The 19,426-nt window shown below is 40.3% G+C and overlaps 1 protein-coding gene across 2 annotated transcripts; it reads left to right on the forward strand.

The window, feature by feature from the left end:
* Nucleotides 1-690: 690 nt before the first annotated feature.
* Nucleotides 691-19,305, forward strand: LOC111840382 (carbohydrate sulfotransferase 11-like). Of its 2 annotated transcripts, XM_023805139.2 has the most exons (4): nt 698-818; nt 1,035-1,246; nt 15,893-15,969; nt 16,819-19,305. In XM_023805139.2, exons 2-4 carry the CDS (start codon nt 1,147-1,149, stop codon nt 17,662-17,664), a joined length of 1,023 nt encoding a protein of 340 aa, XP_023660907.1. In that variant the 5' UTR covers nt 698-818; nt 1,035-1,146; the 3' UTR covers nt 17,665-19,305. The 2 variants fall into 2 exon arrangements, with proteins under 2 accessions (XP_023660906.1, XP_023660907.1); XM_023805138.2 differs by having other exon boundaries at nt 691-1,246.
* The last annotated feature ends 121 nt before the right edge of the window (nt 19,306-19,426 follow it).

Here is a 19,426-nt window from a genome sequence, read left to right on the forward strand (position 1 = left end):
CATACATACCAAGACTTTTTGGACAATTCTATGCTTCCAACTTTGTGGGGTCAGTTTGGGGAAGGCTTTATGTTCCAACATGACTGTACTACACCATTGTGCAGAAAGACATTGTAGGTACGGTTGATCTACCCTTCTGAAGGCAAATTAGGTACTATTTATTCACCCACTAGAGGGGTCTATTGGTGCGTGTAGAATTTTGAACTGTTTTCGTTTTCATTTTAGTGAGCTGACTGGTTTGAATCGAATCCTTGCCTTTAGTGAATAATGGCGCGTGCTTTTCTCTGATTATTTGTAAACATTTTTAAAAGCATATTTTGTCTGTCATTTTGTTTAGATTGTTCAGACCTTAAATGATTGTCCAATACACCTAAATGTTGTACAAGCGCAGTGTATTTAATAAACTGAGAAACGAGATGCAGACGTGAAATTGCTGTTCAAATATTATATCGTAATGTTCCGTGCTATTGCCACTTAGCTCAAATTATCCCAGCAAAATATAAAATGTTCAGCAGTCTAAATGGGCGAAAGAAATTTAAATCGTTGAAAAAGTTGTCCTCTCATTAAATACATAGTTTGCCCTTAAAAACTCCATCTACCCCGTCCCAGTGACGTCTTCCTTAAGAATGCAACTTCCAATTGTAAAAGAGAATAAAGTAAAATCCGATTTAATCTTCGCCAGCTGCCAATGAACAGCACTGTTCCGATGAGCCGAAATCATAACACGCTCCTTTCTGAGTGATTGATAGACGTCATGGTTTACGCAACGATAAGGCAGGAAGGAGCACATCGCCCTCTGTTTTTGGAGTTCAGCAAAGGTCAGCAAACCTCCTGTGACATAAAAGCAGTATAGACCAAAGAAGAAAAGAATGGTGGCGAGATGTTTTCCGAAATACGCCGCTCATGTGGATGCTGGGAGCGGAAGACAAAGTTTTTTGAGAAACAAGAGCTGAACAGCTGAACAAGTAGTCACTAGAAGAAGTTAACGAACAATACATCGTACAGATATTTGTTGTACTTATTGTTTTTTCTAGTTTACAGATGTAGAAAATGAAACTAAACGGAGTCGCAAGTGCATAAGCTTTGGCGGATTTATGACTTGCTGACAGTTCGCCGCGAGTCCAGCGCGAGCTTCCCCGGACAGTCATGATGAGAAAAACGAAAAGAGGTCGCGTGCGGATGTTTCTGGCCACCTCCATCGGATCCATCTTCATCGTTATATTCTACTTTCAAGGCTTGGCACCAGGTAAATGTACACTCTTTCGACTGTGGACTAAGTTCTGCTGCTGGATGACATATAATAAAGTGTCATTCTGTGTTGTTCATGTTATTCTAACCAGCGTATTTCGCTGCAGTGTGCTTTGCTCTACGAACTTCTAAGCTTATTTATGCCATTATATATAGGCCTAGTAATTAAATATTGTAACAAAGTGGTGAAAGAATAAAACGGCTGTGTTTCAAATGTTGGTCTAGCTGACTGTCAGTTCCGAGTGGAAGTTGCTCAACGGTAATTTAGATGAATGGTAAAGTCATTAATTAACGCATACTACCAAATGACCATGAAGCAGTCTAGTACTAATGAGATGTTAAATCGTAATATACAGGGTTGCCAACCCTCACCCACCTGGCGTGAATCTCATACAAGCCCGCTTTTAAAAGTTGAGAACCCTGGAAAAAAGTAATAGCCTATATATTGTATATTGTATAAAATATAATGTGTGTGTATGTGTGTGTGCATCGCATAATATTTTTATTTATATTGGCCTATATATCATTGATGCTTTTTCACCAGTTGTATACAGTTAGAATATATACCCTAATGTAGTTAAATGTATTTTAGCTTGATTGATCTAGCCGCAGTATCCATGCTTTGATATCGTTGCATGTAAAATTAAAATCGCTCTTCAATAGGCAGCATATTATATAGTATCGTTCGCATTAATGGTGCCTACTCTTCTTACTAACAGTTATAACTTTATAACACAACAATTTCCCGCATATAACTGTTCAGCATTATAGTATGTATAGTTACTGTTTCAGTTTGTGCCTGAAAATTTGTTATATAATTATGTTTGCAATTAAATGCATACAGGTATACAGCGAAATCCCTAATAATATCGATTCATCACGGTAATAATTATTAATATCATGTCTGTTAAGCAAACGTACTGTTGTGAACAAGCTAAGCATAAGGTAATACCTCATAAAATATCTCTATGGAACTAAATTTACTGTTACAATCAATAAAACATGTTACTATTTCGGTAAATATTTGTTTAAAAGTTTAAAATAAAACGAGTATGTGAAAAAAATATCCAGTTAAGTACAGTTATAATCAACGAAACATATCGCTATGGAGCTTAATATACATTAATAACCTAATAAAACATGTCGGTTATACTATCAAGCCAAATGTAAGCGATTTTTAAATAATAAATAGATATTAAATTGATAATCCCGTCCATTAATGACGTGATGTATTAATGTCTTGAATTTCAGACTTCCATACCCCTAGTCTATTTCTACCCTGTAGAATACATGAAAATGAGGCCAAATTGAAGATTTGTACTCATTTTATCCTTGTCGATGCGCACACCCTTTCCATCGAGCAATCAGATTTTATTAAATGCTTGCCCCATTATGATCGATCTCTGTGATCCACAGCCTGTCATTATGTGTATAGCATGTTAGCGGGGTGGCATGGTGGTGCACTGGTTTTCAGTGTTGTGTCACACCTCTGAGATCAAGATTCTAGTCTCTGTCATGGCTCCATTTGTGTGCAGTTTTCATGTCCTTCCCAGTCCAAGAACATGCTAAGGTGAATTATAGTTACCAAATTGCCCATACGTGTGAATAGTGCATGAGTGTGCCCTATGATGGGTTGGTGGCCCATTCTGAGTTACTCCCTGCCTTGCCCCCGTAGCCTCTGGGGTTGGCTCCAGACTCCAGCAACCTTGAATACGACAAGCAGTTACAGAAGATGGATGGATGTGTGAAGTGGATGGGGAAATGCTTGATTAATCCTTAGTGATCATCTCTGTGAAGGGTGATCGCAGATATGAACAGGGATTGCCTTTTCTTTGTCTTTGATGAAGTACTACAGGTTGCATTTTCTTTTTAAATCTGTATATTTTGGGAAAACACTATCTATCGCTTCAACAGCACTTGCTTCATTTGGTATTGACTCCTGTTGGATGAGTCAAAATGACTCTCAAGACTTGCATGATCTGTTTGTTCCTACCTTGATGAAATGTGATCTACTGGCACATTTAGTGCATTTATATCAAATTCTGAAAATCTGTAGACTTGAGTGTGTCTTGTCGCACATTATTCTCTTACTTTGTTTTGCTTAATCAAAAATGCAAAGATCGTACTTGTAGTCTTGGCAGAACCGGTCTTACTAGTTTGCCTCCCAAGAATGAACTGCTGATGCAATGAATCATAGGACTGGTCTTGTTTGGCAAGGATGCAACCAATGTGTCCTTGATGTGTCAAGGGGTGGGGCAAGAACAACATGCCGGGATTTTTACTGTCCTCTCTGCTTCCATTATTGGGCTTCGGCAATGGAGGATGATGTGTTCCCGTGTAGCCGCTCTGCGAGTATGGTCAAGCATGTATATTGAGAAACACCCAAGATCTCTGTTCCATGAACTTAAAATGTAGAATGAACAATTTACTGTCTTGTTGGTTGGCTTTGTTCTGTAAAAGGAAGCAGAGGGCAGCTAACTCGGCACTCGGGGGTGGTACCTTGCTCAGGGTACCTCAGTGGTGCCTTGCTGGTCGGGGATTTGAACCAGCAATCTCTCAATTACAAGTGCGCTTCCCTAACCATTAAGACACCACTGACCAAGACTGCCGATTTGTGAATTTTTTTTTGGTTTTGTTAGTTTTCATACTTGATAGCACTCCTTGTATTTTATCAGTTATTTGATACTGTTACATGTTCATTATTCAACTTAAAAGGCCTGTATTAACATATAACCCAGTACGTAGGTAAATTGTTGGCTAATGGTGATTTGATTTGATTACGATTATCGAGGGAACCATTTGATGCATCATATTCAATGCATTTCTATCTTGATTCGATTTCATTAATAGATTTATCTGATTATTTTGATAACCCACATTCCAATCTTTTTTTTTAAATTTCAGTCAAAAAAGTATTAATATTTATTGTTCTGTTGTCAACCACCGAACTGTTCAGAAAAACATAGGCCAGTGCCGGCATTTTGATCAAAGTGCCATGCAACTCTAAGATCAACATTGCTTTTTGCTTAGCTAGCTAGTTAGCTACCTCAGGGTCTTGAGCATTGCTACGGTAGCAATGCCTAAACAGAGGCATTTCCCAAAAGCATCATAGCACAAGTATTATTTTAACCATTAGAGAGAGAGAGTTCTGCACTATAAGACAAGGGCGAGTTTCCCAAAGTGTTGTAGTCCAAAGATCATCAGGTAGCACTGCAAATTAAGGAGCCATCCCCCGCCATATTACCTTTTGGAAAATTGCCTGCCAGCGCTGCATTTCCCTGCAGCATGTGTACATGAGTGCGTGACCCGGAAGTAGAAACTTCTTTACACCCCTGTTAGCCAGGCTTCACAAGTGTTAAACTGTCTATGTTGACATTAGAAACAACTGTGGATTGATTGTCTGTGTAAGATTTATCCCATATGTATAAATAAGGGAGAGAACCTTTCAAATTTCTCCTCACCTGGCTCATAATCTAGATCCTCCCCCAAAGATATGATGAATGGGGGGTGATCAATTCCGACACAATGGTGTTTTTAATAGCCAGTCTTGTGCTTTTCAGCTGTTTATTCCTCCTGCCCGTATACAGTATGTACCAAACAAAGAAGTGGTAAGAAAATACAAAGAAAAAGGCAGATGGATTGTATTTGGTGTATCTAGTAACATCCTCATAAAATTACACTCACACACGTGCTCTCCACACTATACACAGATAACGCCTGCCCTGGTCAAAATGTCCTGAGCAAGACCAGGAATGAGGTATTAGTAGTGAAAGTGTTGTGCAATACTTCAGTCTGGGGACGGGGGTGTGGGGGATGGAGCAAGAGAAACTGACCTTTTGACTATGACTGTACAGTCACACATGATTATTGGTTATTGAATTATGGTTCCTCACAATGGTAACATCACTTCTCCGAGAGCACATAGTGCTCAGTTCAGTCCACCACCTCTGCTTCAAAACTCTTCAGTTTCTCTAGCTGTCTGCTCCTTTGTAAAATTAGCTTATTTAGCTGTTATTTATTTATTTTTTCATTTAGACTGGTTCAGTTGCCTGGAAACTTTCCTTTGGTGGATTTCAGACTCAGACATCTGGAAATGGATGAAATCCTCAAACAATGACAACCACAGCAATGCCAGAGACATGTGGTGCCCTGCAGTGTCGCATGTATGATGACTTTGCGCTGTAGATTTTGTGCTTGGGTGGTGTCAGTCTTACCCCAATTATTCCTGGTGCAAATTGTTGCTTTCTTATGCCCTAACGGGGGAAAATGAATAAATTTTCCTTTTACTTTACTCTAAGGATCCCTTGTTGCACACTTGGCAGCTGAAATATCCACCCAGGTGGACATAAGGAAGTGATTAGATACAGGTCAGGCCATTTATAATGGCATGATTTGGCAGTTGTTCCAGAACAACTGTCATTGGTGACGGCTGGACATATATCTCCCATCCAGATTGTTTAATTTTTTAATGCTAATAACTTTTATTAGCAAAACAAAAGGATTTGTCTGAGAAATTAAGCAACAGTGCCAGGCATGAAATTTGTTTTGTCCTTCCACTTAAAATCTTCCTGTTACTCATGCCCTCCCTCTCTCTTGCTCCACGGCCCCCGGCAGTCTTACAGCCAATGTGTTCCCTTCTCTCTCCTCTGTGTTGGACTGGCACCTGTGTGTGTAAATAAACCTTTGTACTCTGCCGTTCCAAGGCCCATGTTGAAGAAGGGGGTGGGCAGGCTGGGGTGTGGTGTGGTGGCATGGGGGGGTCAGTCCCCACAGTTTTCGCTACCATCTGCTCCTTGGCTCTGCGGACAAATTACACACTGTCTGGCCTCCAAGCATTTGCAGGCAAAAGTCTAGAAAATATTTCATCTGCTGTACCAGATAGAAGGTAATCTTCCATTAGAAGATATTTAAATGTCAGGTGTAATTTGTTTCCTGAATGATGATACACAATTAAGTAAAGTCTGCAAGTTTCTGTCATCTAAATCACGATGATACCCAAATTCACTTGCATTTTCAGCGATCCCTCAGAGCTATAACCCCTGGGTTCCCAAGAACTGCATGTTTTCATGAAACCTCTTTACTGCACCCCTTGGGCATTTGTTTCCTTTGCTTTGTGAGCTTTCCCAGAAGGCACCTCCAAAAATGCTGTTGAGTGCTATTTTGGTGATGCATTTGTGGGCTTTTTTCCTTTGTCTGCGTCACCTTTCAGCTTCCTGTCCCAGCCTCATGCTGTAGTGCTGTGCTTGGCTTGAATTAGATGAGATCTCTTCATTCTACGTATGCTGTCTCTTTCGTTTACATTCACATGTTCCTAAGTGATCGGAAGCTTTGTAGATGTAACAACAAAAACTCACACAGCTGACAATTAGGGGGTTTTCTTGGGGATTTCTTAATAATACATGAGTCACTCATAGTTGGGGATCGATTGAATCCATCCTTCCTTTAGAGTGTGCCTTAGTTTTTGATACTTTAGGTTATATAGTCTTTTATACTTACTGTTGATAATATGTCCCTAATAATGACCATGTTGTCATACGAAAGTCGATTGACTGACTTTGGCATTAAACTGATATTTAGAGGGAGGCAAACTCAAATAAGATTGTACTTGTTTGTAGTCATATTGTGCATTATGAACACCACTAGAAGCACTCTGCGTTCATCTGGAATGTTAGTGCAGTGGCCAGCCACTGCACCATGAGGCCATTTGGCTCCTGCTTTCTCAGAGTGACATCCCTCAAGGCTACCATAGCTTGGCAACTGTTGTGCCCATTGTATGTGCAGGTCATCCAATTAAATGTCATGCTTTACTAAAGTTATGTCTGGAGATTCGTTCTAGATGTTATACATATTTATGGGATTCTTCTACAGTTGTTCTTCTGTAGCCAGACTGAGACGGAGCTCCATGACTGCTGGGAATTCAGGCTCTTGTCTGTCAAATGTGCCCCATAACGATTAAGTGTACGAGGATGTACGTGTCCATACTTGTGCACACTTTTCACTGGTAGGGGTGCCTTTGTAACGTGTGTGTGCTTGTGGACTCATGTGTCTGTGTGCTTGTGAAACAGAGAATGATTCCATGACCATTAGCAGTGTTCAGTGCATGGCTATCAAAACCACATTAATAAGCAAGGTTAATTCAGTTCAGTTTAACTCTACTTAATATGTCCCTTCAAGATAGAGGAATGACTTTTCAGCAACAAATCCTGTGCATACCATCCATTAATAAAATTCACCCTTGCTGAATGGAAGAGGGAAAGGAAAATAAGTAATTTAATATGTAATTAACAGAATAAACTTCTGCATCTTGATCCTTTCCTTATTTTTACTTTTAATTTACATTTCCTTGGAATCAAGCCTGGCTAACATGGGGGATACCAGGGTGTAGTTCATTCTACCTGGGTGCAGCTGGCTTGGACCTCATCTGGAAAGCAGCTTTTACTTGTTGGAATTCATTGAGCTTGTGCCTACGCGCTCTGACTCATTCAGGCCGGATGGTTATAGCTCTGCAAGCACCACAGTAGACCGTTCCCTGGCTGAGCCTCCCCAGCAGACAGCCAGACTGGAGGTTGTGCAGTCATGTGCACCTCAGTGCACTGCATTCAGTTGGAATTGCACTTAGCATTAGGAACCAAACGAAGGTTCTGGTTGGGAAAGCTGAAGGGTCTGCATCCATTAGCATGCAGGCTGAATGCCAGGGCGCACCAGCACAAGTGGAGAGACAAACTGAGCAACATGCGCTAATGCTGACAGTCGCGGGCACAGAGCTCCAGACACTGAAACTCGGGTGCAAGCCGGAGGATCAGACTCTGCACATTCCCGCACTGGGACATCCCACCACAGAGATTCATGACTTTTATGTAAAAAGCAAGTCAAAATTAGTGCTGAACCTGGCCCAGGGTGGAGACCATTAAATCATCAAACCCTGACAGCGGCAGCTGGGAACTGCTAGCAAATGTGAATGAAAGGAGATGAACCCTGTGGATGGGTAACATATTAGTGTACACATGCGTTTTGAATTTGACGGCTGCTGCCTGCTCAGAGGTAGGTGTGAGAAAGGTCTGAATGACGAAAACTAGGTGAGAACTTTAAATTACCAATGCTGTCATAGCCCAAATTAACAAATGATTTAAGCAAATAAGAAAAGGATTACACTTCATGGTATATGTATAAGGACAGGAGATGACAGTAGTTCCTGAAACAAAATAAAACCAAGATCTACCCCATTTTTATTTTTGAAGAATCGCATATGTGCCTGTGTTCGGAGCATCTCTGTGGAAATATATGTAGAAAACTGCAAGTATAACTCATTCTTTAAAATGATGCCATTATGGCTGAACTCTAGGTTTATCTTTTATAATCAAGCATTCTATTGGTTATATTTATGATCGAGTAAATGCATAAAATAAGTTAGTTTGTATTTTGTATTGTGAGGGGAAAAAATGAAAGTTTATTCCAAGCATCTCTTTGAATAAAGAAATAGATGTTTTCTTGTCACAAAGACACAAACTTAACCTTTAATTCTTCTTGAAATTGTATCAACAAAGAAATTTTTGTTCGGTGCATTAACCGCACTGTTGCATCTGTACTTACTGTTAAGGTAAACATCTACTTACAAGTTCAAAATATAAAAAGTCAACATAGATGGCAGATGACAAGCATCTTGAAAGTGCTGCCAGGGCTGACCATGGTTGAGCAATATCTTCATAAAGTTGCCTGTAAGAGACTGCAGTTTACTGAAAAACAGATTACATTTTATTACATTTACTTCCAATAGAGAAAATTGGCTGTGGTCGGGTTAAAATCAGGCAGTTAAAGCCTATAACTTTTTTTAGAAAGTAGTATTAAAACGTGTAATAAAAATTTGTAATATTTTATGTGCATCGCTGTTGTCCACACGACAGTCCAGAATGTACAAAAATGACATTGTCAAAATATATTTAAAAATATGGTCATACAGTCTTGATGTGTTGGCAATATTTTAAGATATTTATATTACTGCCAAACCTATGTTAATGAATAAAAAGAAATTTTGCCGAATGAGCAGTTTGTCACCTTTCAATGTTATGAGTTAATTTTAATTTCATTAAACTAGGCAGTTTACAACAGCATTGTAACAACACAGTTTTCTGTGGTGGATATAATTAATGGTACCAGCTTCTCCCAGCCGCCTTTAAAATCGAGGTTAATAACTTGATAAAACACTTGAATGGAGTGAAAGGAAGAGATGAGTGGTAGAATATGGCAGATACATTCAAAAGTTTGGGAGCATTTCAGCTTGAGAACTAGCATAATGCGGTTTTACAATGTTTGCATTATACAATATTTTCTTTTCTCAAATTTGAAATGCTCCCAAACTTTTGATAGTTTCTGCTAGAGCTGCGATATGTGAAATTTCTGTGAGCAATATTGTGATAGAACAAAAATCAAGATGAAATTTCCCCAAAACAAATTATAGTCAAATAGAACTTGTTGTTATCTACCAATAGTGTATCAAATAAATTGTTAATGTTGTCTTGAGTTGCATAAATGGACACAAAGCAGTGTTGACCAATGCGATTTGATCATTGTGCCTGGGCACATCATGATGAAAATACAGAAGTGATATGTTATGTGGCCCCAGTTTCTGCTGTTTCTATGACTCCTGTCTTCCTTTCACTCTTCCCATTTTAATTTTCCTTCATTCCTCTACACAACACGCTTCTTTCTTGGTTCCCCAGTTATATTGTCCGTGCACTCCTGCAATAATAGTTCAGAGGATCATAAAGGGAATAATTGAGGCAGAGAATTTTTTATGAACCGAATTATTCAAGTAATCGTTTCATCCTAGACGATGTGCATCTTTGCTATGCTTGCGTCATCTATTAACACAAACCATACCTGTAAGAACAGCCATCATAGATACAGATCAAGTACAACAGACGTGAATTTAATACAACAAATACTTTTTGGGTTATAATTCATTCACTCTGAAGGGGGGTGGTAGAAGGTCTGTGTTCAGTAGCACAGCCATGCAGCATTTCAGCAGCTCAGAATAAGTCACAAAGGGTAACACAGGAAGCCGGCCAGCTTTACTCCTTCTGCCTGCTAGGGTCCCTCCCTTCCTCTCCACTGCTTTCCTGGTCTCTTTAGATGCAGCCCTCTTCTATTCAAGAGGCGCAGTGAGCCAGTGTACTCCTCCCAATAGGAATGCACTGGGCTGTACCAGGAGGTGGGGGAAGCAAGCATTGGGGGGGGGGGGTGAAAAAGAGGAGTCCTTAAAAAGCATGGAAGTGGGACAGAAGGAGATAGTGTGGCAGGCAAGCAAACCTAAAAGAAATTCACTCATGTTTAGAACGTAAATGCCAATTGAAAACACAGAAGGCTGTATTTCAAGAGGAGTATTATGTTATTAGCGCTTGTTTGTTATTAGCGCTTGTTATCCTTGTGTCCTAGATAGCATTTGAATCTTGCCTTTCCTGGCTTGGTCAAATTCTTAAAAATTGTAGAAAATGCCACTGTTGCCTATTCAGTCTATGCAGATCCTGCAGATCTTATGAACAGATTCTGGTGATCACGCGAATCTGAGGCATTTTCCTCGGCCTCTGGAACTCATTAAAGAAAGGTACTAAAAATGGCCTTTGGGAGAATGAGGCTTTGAGAAGGCCTGCCTCTGACAGAGACCTAGTGAGAAAGGGGGAAAAAAGAGAAAATATATAACCCACTTGGAAGCAAAGGTCGTCAAGTTACCGTACACACAATTTGAAGTCCTTTCTGCTTTGAGCTGCTCTTGTTCAAGCATGACTCAATGATTCTCAGTCCTTTACCATGTCAGACATACTGAGGAAGTTTGAGTTAAGGTGTGGAGAAGGAACTGTACCTTTGTTACTCAGCTGGAGATCGATTCCCAGAGTTGTCTTATTTATTGATTATTGTGAGATCTACATATTAGCATTTTGGGGGGGTTCATCATGAGGTGGGCGCAGTAATGTGCTGTACCAATGCATGCTCCTCAACCTGACCTGACCTGGACATTCAATCAAGAATGCTGGTCTTGAGCAAAAGGAAGAATGCAGATTAGAAAACAAGTGATTAGGCCTAATTAGAACTGTTATGCAGTGCTGATTTCACATGAACCCATATTGCAAGCACTTCAAAAAACTTCAAACTCATTTTCCAAAGGCAGGAAACGGCAGCTGTAGAAGACACTTCGTCTTGTGAAAACAGTGACTCAAAACATCGCACATTATACGAATGACGAACTGGAAGTGATTAAATTTTGAGACCGATTTGCCCCAAAACTGAAGTAGCGTTGCATCGTAGTGGTTCTCAGTGTAATGTATATCTGACACACACACACACACACACACACACACACACAAAAAAACAAACAATCAAATGATTTTCCAGATATCCATTGTCATTTTATGTTTTATGTGTTACTTTGCCATTATATTTAACACTAATAGCTAGAAATTTCTCTGGTTCCTCCAAATATGTAAGTATTAACTGGGCAACTTTTCGTGCTGTAAATTTCATTACATTACTAATTACAACCATTTAAATGAAATCAATACGTGTTGCATGTCATATGTTCTAAATTTTAATTATTTTAATTTGGTGGAGTCATAAACAGGCATATAATGCATGCACGTTATTTTTAATATTTCTGAAGTTTACAGTTTCAAAATAGATTTGCCCCCAGCTCAAACCTCCCACACGGTTCTGTCTCTTTTTTTCCTCTCCCCCCCACATAATTCCTTTATGCCCCATGGGGGTGGGTTGGGGTGGGGCACACAGCTTGAACACCTCTGGTATATATATGGTAGATATCGATTAGCTGGGACAGTTGAAGTTTTATTTTCTCTCTAACTTTAACTTAAAAAATATTGTCCTAGTAATAACTTGAATTTTTAAACTAATTTTTATTGGGGGTTTGCTCTGTAGTAGTAGTAGTAGTAGTAGTAGTAGTAGTAGTAATAATAATAATAATAATAATAATAATAATAATAATAATAATAATAATTATAATTATTATTATTATTATTATTATTATTAACAAAAGCAAACATGCCATCTCATTCACAGGTATTTAAATGAACCCCCTAAGGGAACTGGAAGTTTAGACATATCATCCAACAGAAAAAATAAAGGTGCTGTATTCATCAATGTGGAGATATTGGGTCATTTTCGCATATGACATATTACTCCTACATGCATATATATCAGGATCAGCCTGCATTTTTGGGGTTATTGGGGTTAAAGGCCCTGTGCAAGGGTTCAATAGTACTATGATTACAGTACCAGCCTCAGGAATCGAACCCACAACCTGGATCTGGGCACAAAGACTTAACACACTGAGTTACACACAGCTTCAAAGGTGCTACTGTAAATTTGGGATCCTTATGTTTAAGAAAAACTAAATTGAACAATACATCAGTCTTGGTGGAGATTAGCTCTGTGCCCATAGAAATGAATGGGGAGTCCCCACAAAGATATAGATAACTAATCTGTGTGTGTGTGCCCGGAGATAGACCAGCATCCTGTCATGGGTGTTCCCCAAAAACGTAAAGATATCATGAAATCCAAGTCAAAATAATATAGGAATATGGTTCCCTAAACATTATTCTTACTAATGTAGCTGTTTAACACTTTTGGTTCTTATTTTCATTCCTCCGTTGATGAGCTGTTTGATGTTGCAGTTCGTTTTTTCTGAGTTTGTGATATATCACCATTCAGGACATTGGTCTGCCACTGGGGTCATTGGGAATATTTTCTGTAGTTTTTAATTGCTTTGCAAAAGTCTATTTGAAATGCTCATTTTTGTCTCTCCACCCACTGAGGTCACATCTGCCCTTGTGGGTGAGCCGATATTACGCAATGGCTGGCTTTGCTTGGGTCTTTTGCAGAAACTGACCTGTAACTGAAAGAGAGCAGATTATCTCACAATCCCAGCTCACTCTGCTGAATTCGGAAGGAAAGGAGATATATAACAGTTGGATTTCAAGTCACTGTGGCCTGGGCAAGTTACATGATAAACTGACAAACCCCTTCCTCAATTTCTTTTCGGCTTGGGTAACTTCCTCTGATATATATGTTATGTAGCAAAGCAGGACTGTGTAGTAATATAACTGAAAATTCAGTTTATTATTATTTTATTTACCTTTCATAAAACTTTCTTTACATTTGAAATACCGGCAACACTTTACTTCATGGTGCACAAATAATCTAGTAGTAATTTATTAATTAACCAGAAACTAAATGTTAGTTATGTACTGATCCCATATTCATTCATCATTAATCAATTATAACGGTTCATAAATTTCATGCAGAAACTATATTTGTTCATGATTTGTTATTGAGTAGTAATTGAGTAACTAAGTTAGTTGTGCCCCCTCAAGTAAAGTGTTACCGAAATACTTAACATCAGCATGGTAATAGTACAAATACCTATGATGTATTTCTGTAATACACAGTAATCCTGTTATCACAAAATTGGATGAATTTGTCACTTACTGAGTACTTTTATGTTTCCCTAATATTAAAACCAGTAATGAATTTGTGTATAAATGGGAAAGTGGAATCTGTGACAGTTCCTGTGACATTATAATTCTCATAATGCCTGGTACTCCTTAAAGTACTCCAACCCTGTTCTGTTTAGCCTGTAAGGGGAAACAAACTCAAAGTCCGCTTGATCAGCTCCAGTCAGGAGTTGCCCAGGAAGAGCTGAGAGCTGTAGCATTGAAGCCATGGCATAAAAAAGGCTCACCATATGGAGCAAAACGGTGTAGAAAACAGGATACATACGTCAGCTTTCCATGTGCGACAATGGGCTGATTAACTGTATGTGCATGATAACTATGAGACTGAGTAACCTGGGGTTGGAGTGACCGACCGTAGCTGACAGGTAGAGATGGCATACAGTATGGTTGTACGGTACGGAACCCCTAAAGGGACATAGGTGATAATTTTTAATTTTTTTTTTACAGTATCTGGTGCGCATCAGATACGCTAAAAAATATATATATATATAAATCACCTATGTCCCTTTAGGGACTCCGTAGTAAACGCTGTACTATGTGCTGACGGCAGTGGCATTACTTTAGTGCTGAGTGTGGCGTTACAGGAAACATCCAAGAGTGATGGCAAAGAGGGCAGTGCACTTTTCATTTGGTTCAGAGAAGAGATGGCAGCGACTTCAGTAACACTTGAACTCATTGACAAAAAGGGGTCCGAAATGAAATATCGAGATATTTTACCTATAAAATGTACGAAAAAGGCGAAGCCCCTAAACACATCAGCACCGCTGTGCGAGCACTGTCTTAGTGTCTCACAAAGGGAGGCGGCACTGAAAACCGGCCAGGAATTCAAAAACTAACAGGTGATAGCTGACTAGTTCAATCCCTTATGTCCATGAAAGAAATCAGAGCGACTGAAAACCCTCTCCAGAGCAATAATATACATATTCGTACATAGTTTACAGTGCTACGTGGGTCCATTTTATGAACGACCTGAACCACTAATATTAATAAAGACAAAGTGATACCCAACCTGCTTTTTTTGAATAATATGCTCAAATTTAAGTTTAACTGACCCGCCTGCAAATGACCTGAATATCATTCAAAACATTCGTGAGTTTTCCTCCTTATTAGGAAAAATACTGAAAATAATTGAAATCGAAATTCATGATTTGGTATCGTTATCGAAACAAAAAGTTTGGTATTGTGACGCTAGCATGCAATACTGCATGCCCTGTAATATCGATGTACTCCAGTGATCTTTTTAAGGCTTTCATTCAACACCTTGTCTTTTGCATGATAAAAAACATCTTGTGTTCTCTCAACACCGGATTAGAGATGGATGGGAAAAAAACTGAAATTGCAGCTGATGATATACTGAGTGGGTGTATGTGTGGCTGTACCTGTGATCAGAGGGTCGTTGGCTCAAATCCCAGGGTCAGCAGAGTCATTTCGTTGTTGGGGCCTTTGGTAAAGCCATTGACCCCCCAATTGCTTCTGGAACTGGGTGACCCTGCTTTCTTAAATAGATTTATGTTGCTTTGTTGACTTGTTAAATATTCAATTAAGGTGCTTTTATCTATTGACATACTAACAATTATATGTTTAACTAAGGTTGTTATTTTTTTCTGACAGCAGTGTTGTAATGTAGTGTGACAGTATTCTGTGATGCAGTTTAGTTAAAGCTTAATGCAATGCATGCAGTGCTGACCATTGTGGGTTTCCTGTTGTCTTGGCCATGCTGGAAGGGTGTCTTGTGAATTTCACCCCAGTGAGAAGCTGCTGAACGACAAAGGCAGGGCAGATTGTATTAACACAGCTGTGGCTCAAGGCCTGTCTGAACAGAGGTCTGAATGGCGACAAATCAGTGGATATTATTTTTTAGTGACACAAGATCTGAGGTATTGAAAAAGGGAAAAAAAGAGTGCGTTAGTTGACGGTCAGGGCTCATCTGGTCAGATGCATACGAGTATCTGAGAGCTCTTACGTCATAGTAAGGGGACAGGTGCTCAATCTGAACTGCTCCCGTGAATTGCTGCATAAATGCACAACAAAAACTAAAAAAAACTTCAGGCAAACACGTGACAGATTTTTCATGGGAAAAACTGGGAGAGTGTGTTTCATTAATCTGTTGTCGTGTGTGTTTCCAGCTGCAGAGTATAGTATAAATAGGCAAGGGGTGTCTGGAAGAGGCCCGCTGCAGAGCGTGAAAAAAACAACTGAGCAGGTGAGTCATGTCCTTTACTCGTGCTTAATAACATTTATCACACTGCCCATCATCCTGGTTGGTCTTAACTGCAGTACCTGCAGGTCAGCCAGGGGGGTGGATGCAGGGCTCAGGACTCAAACCACGAAAGCCTGTGTCCCAGAGATGAAAGGGTGCTTGCATACACTTGCACGCGACAGACAGACACACGCACGCACGCACGCACACACGCACACAGTCAGTCAGTGTCAGTCCGTCTGTCCGTCCGTCCGTCCAGCTCTGTGCTCTTCCCAGTGGAGCTCAGAGAAATGACAGGGTACAAAACACATTCCACTTTTCTTACATGTTCATCCCATTAAAGTGGTTTCCAGTATTTTTGTAGTACCTCCTATGTTTCTTTGAATACTCCTTATTGCTTGTTAAAAATGTTACTTCTCCATTTTGCTCACTGCTTTAATAATGTGGTGCAAACTGTCTATGCTGGTGACAGAGAGGGCAGTAGCAGCTTCTGCTATCAGATGTGAGATCAGTATATCAGCTGCTTCGTCTGAGTCATTCAACAAAGAGTAAACACTCAATATCTGATATCAGAGTAAGAAGCTAAAATGATCCACTTGAAGCAGGAAATGGTTACAAAAGGAAACTTGGCAAATTATCTCAAAGGAGTTTATCAGACACCCTAACCTCCTGTACCTTTTTTTACTGACCTTCTCTTTTACATTTGTCTTGATAATTTTGTTCACTCTTTTCTCCTGTCTCATGCCTTTCTTCCTGTTTACAACTTGCTTTGCCACCTGCTTCACTCTTGGTCTTGCTGCTGTTCTTCAAAACTGATCCTCCTAAACCCCTGATCACATTTGTGCCCCGTAGCCCAAGTCTTTGGCGAAACAGGAGACTCACCGTGAGCGCCGAGAGCTGCTGCAAAAGGTGTGCCGCTCCCACGCGAAGAAGCGGCGTGTGCTGACCCCGGAGGACCTCAAACACCTCATCGTGGATGACCAGCATAAGCTGCTCTATTGCTATGTGCCCAAGGTCGCCTGCACCAACTGGAAGCGTGTCCTGATGGTGCTGACCGGGGAGGGGCGCTACACTGATCCCCTGAAGATTCCTGCCAATGAGGCCCACATCCCTAGCAATCTGCGGACGCTTTCTGAATACCCCATACATGAGATCAACAAACGCCTACGCAGCTACCTTAAGTTCATCTTTGTGCGGGAGCCTTTTGAGCGCCTGGTGTCTGCCTATCGAAATAAGTTCACCCGCAGTTACAACAAGGCCTTCCATAAACGCTACGGTACCAGAATCATTCGCCGGCACCGACCCAACCCACAGCCAGAAGCCCTGGAACGTGGTGATGATGTCTCCTTTGAGGAGTTTGTGTACTACCTGGTGGACCCGCGTACCCAGCGAGAGGAACCCTTCAATGAGCACTGGGAGCAGATCCACTCGCTCTGCCATCCCTGCCTCATTCACTACGATGTGGTGGGAAAGTATGAGACACTGGAGCAGGACTCAAATTATGTGCTGAGGCAGGCTGGCACAGGAGACAAGGTGCGTTTCCCCACTCAAGGCAAGAAGACAAGAACTACAGAGGACATGACAGCCCAGTTCTTTCGAAACATCAGCCCCTTCTATCAGAAAAAGCTTTACAACCTCTATAGAATGGACTTCTTGCTGTTCAACTATACCACTCCATCATACTTGACGTTTATCTGAATATGGTCTTGCAAATTTGTATTTAATAATTATACTGTGAGATACACTGTATGGCCAAAAGTATGTGGATACTCAAATTATTTGCTTAATTAATCCATAGGTGTATAATTAAGCACACAGTCACACAATCTCTCACAACAAACATCAGCAGCAGAGTGGGTGCTTGTATAGAAGAGGTTAGTGACTTTCCACCAAGTAGAGCTACCTTGGTCAACTGCAAATGAAGTGAAGGTAAAACATTTGGGAGCAAGTTCATTAGTGGTCGGTCACACAAAGGCACAGAAAGGGACCAGATCACCCAGCATCAATACCCCACCAGCAGTGTCCTAACACCTAATGAAAGCTTTCCCTCAGAGTAGAGGCTATTATAGCAACAATGGGCTGACTAACCTCATATTAATTCCCTTGGTTTCAGAATGAGATGCTGGAGAAGCTGGTATCCACATACTTTTGGCCATATAGTGTATATTATGTGAAATATAATGTTATAATACTGAAACATTATTCCAAAGCCTTCAGTTGACCAGCATAACAATTAACTCTAATCTTCAGTGAATACGTTGTTACTTTCATTGGTTCCCAGTTTGCCAGTAATGACTTATCCACTCAAGCTTAGTGTGATCAGAGTCCAGTGTTGGGAAGTTTAGGATCTCCACACGACTGAGTGCGGTTCTCACTCATCTGGACATACCCATACAGGCTTTGTGTTCTGTGTGAGAAAGCAAAACACGATGTTTAACACACTTATCAGAAGATAATGAAGAACTTCATGAAGATGAGCTTAAATTCTTTTACCTACATTCTACAGTATGGGGGGGGGAAACAGATACTCCTCCACAAGACTACTAATCCTTATAGGTGTCAGTATGAGTTTTCTAATGGGTTACATGGCACTTCCCTTTATGAGAGAATGCTAATACATTCAAGGCTAAGTATTGTCAGAGGCAGATGCAACCCCCTTTTTATCCACAATGGTGAGTGCCGTTCATAGGAGAGATATTTGGGGTGTCATGAGACACACTTGGCACGTCAATACAGTTATTTCATTGATATTTTACTGGGGCTGTGGGGTGCAAAAATGTCTTGTGAAGCCCTAAAAAGCCAAAGCTTATTGTCTGCCATAAGACAGACAATAGCATGCTACATCCACAAAGTGTTTTGTACTTTTAGCAGAGAGTTCTTGGAGCTATAACTGTTTCAGCAATGTCTGTGAAAAGGTGTTTGAAGAGCATAATGGACAGAAATGCAAGAACTGTGGTCAGGGGCAGCATCTTCTCTGTAGCTCTTAGAACTTTCGGTCAAACTAACCACAGTCTGATCTCACATGGTTCAGATAGCTCAATATAGGAGATGTTACGAAACTGTGAATTAAAATTGAAATGTGCTCTAGCCAACAGAACAAAAATATTTCCAGACCAGGAGAATAACTAGAGAGAACAAAAGGAAAAAAATAATTTATATGTCACGTTCGCTTTTGTTGGGCAGAAAAGCAAAATAGGTACTGGACTGTAGAGACGCCGGAATAGAGGTCAGCTTGCATAGTGACCGACTTGCCAAAGGGAATGCAGCAGTATCTGTGTACTGTGTGCTGTGTGCAATGCACCACTGTGTTTTTTTTCTGAAATAAAATGGAAGAACTGAGCTGTTGTTCTTCTCAATGTCACTAACCTTTGTTAATGTCAGCTGGTTGACTGCGAATGACAGGCTGATCGACAAGTCGATCATGATGTCTTCCACCCCCCCGCTTGGCAAAAATGTACCG

The sequence above is a fragment of the Paramormyrops kingsleyae genome, chromosome 6 (assembly GCF_048594095.1).
Source record: "Paramormyrops kingsleyae isolate MSU_618 chromosome 6, PKINGS_0.4, whole genome shotgun sequence".
Taxonomy (NCBI): domain Eukaryota; kingdom Metazoa; phylum Chordata; class Actinopteri; order Osteoglossiformes; family Mormyridae; genus Paramormyrops; species Paramormyrops kingsleyae.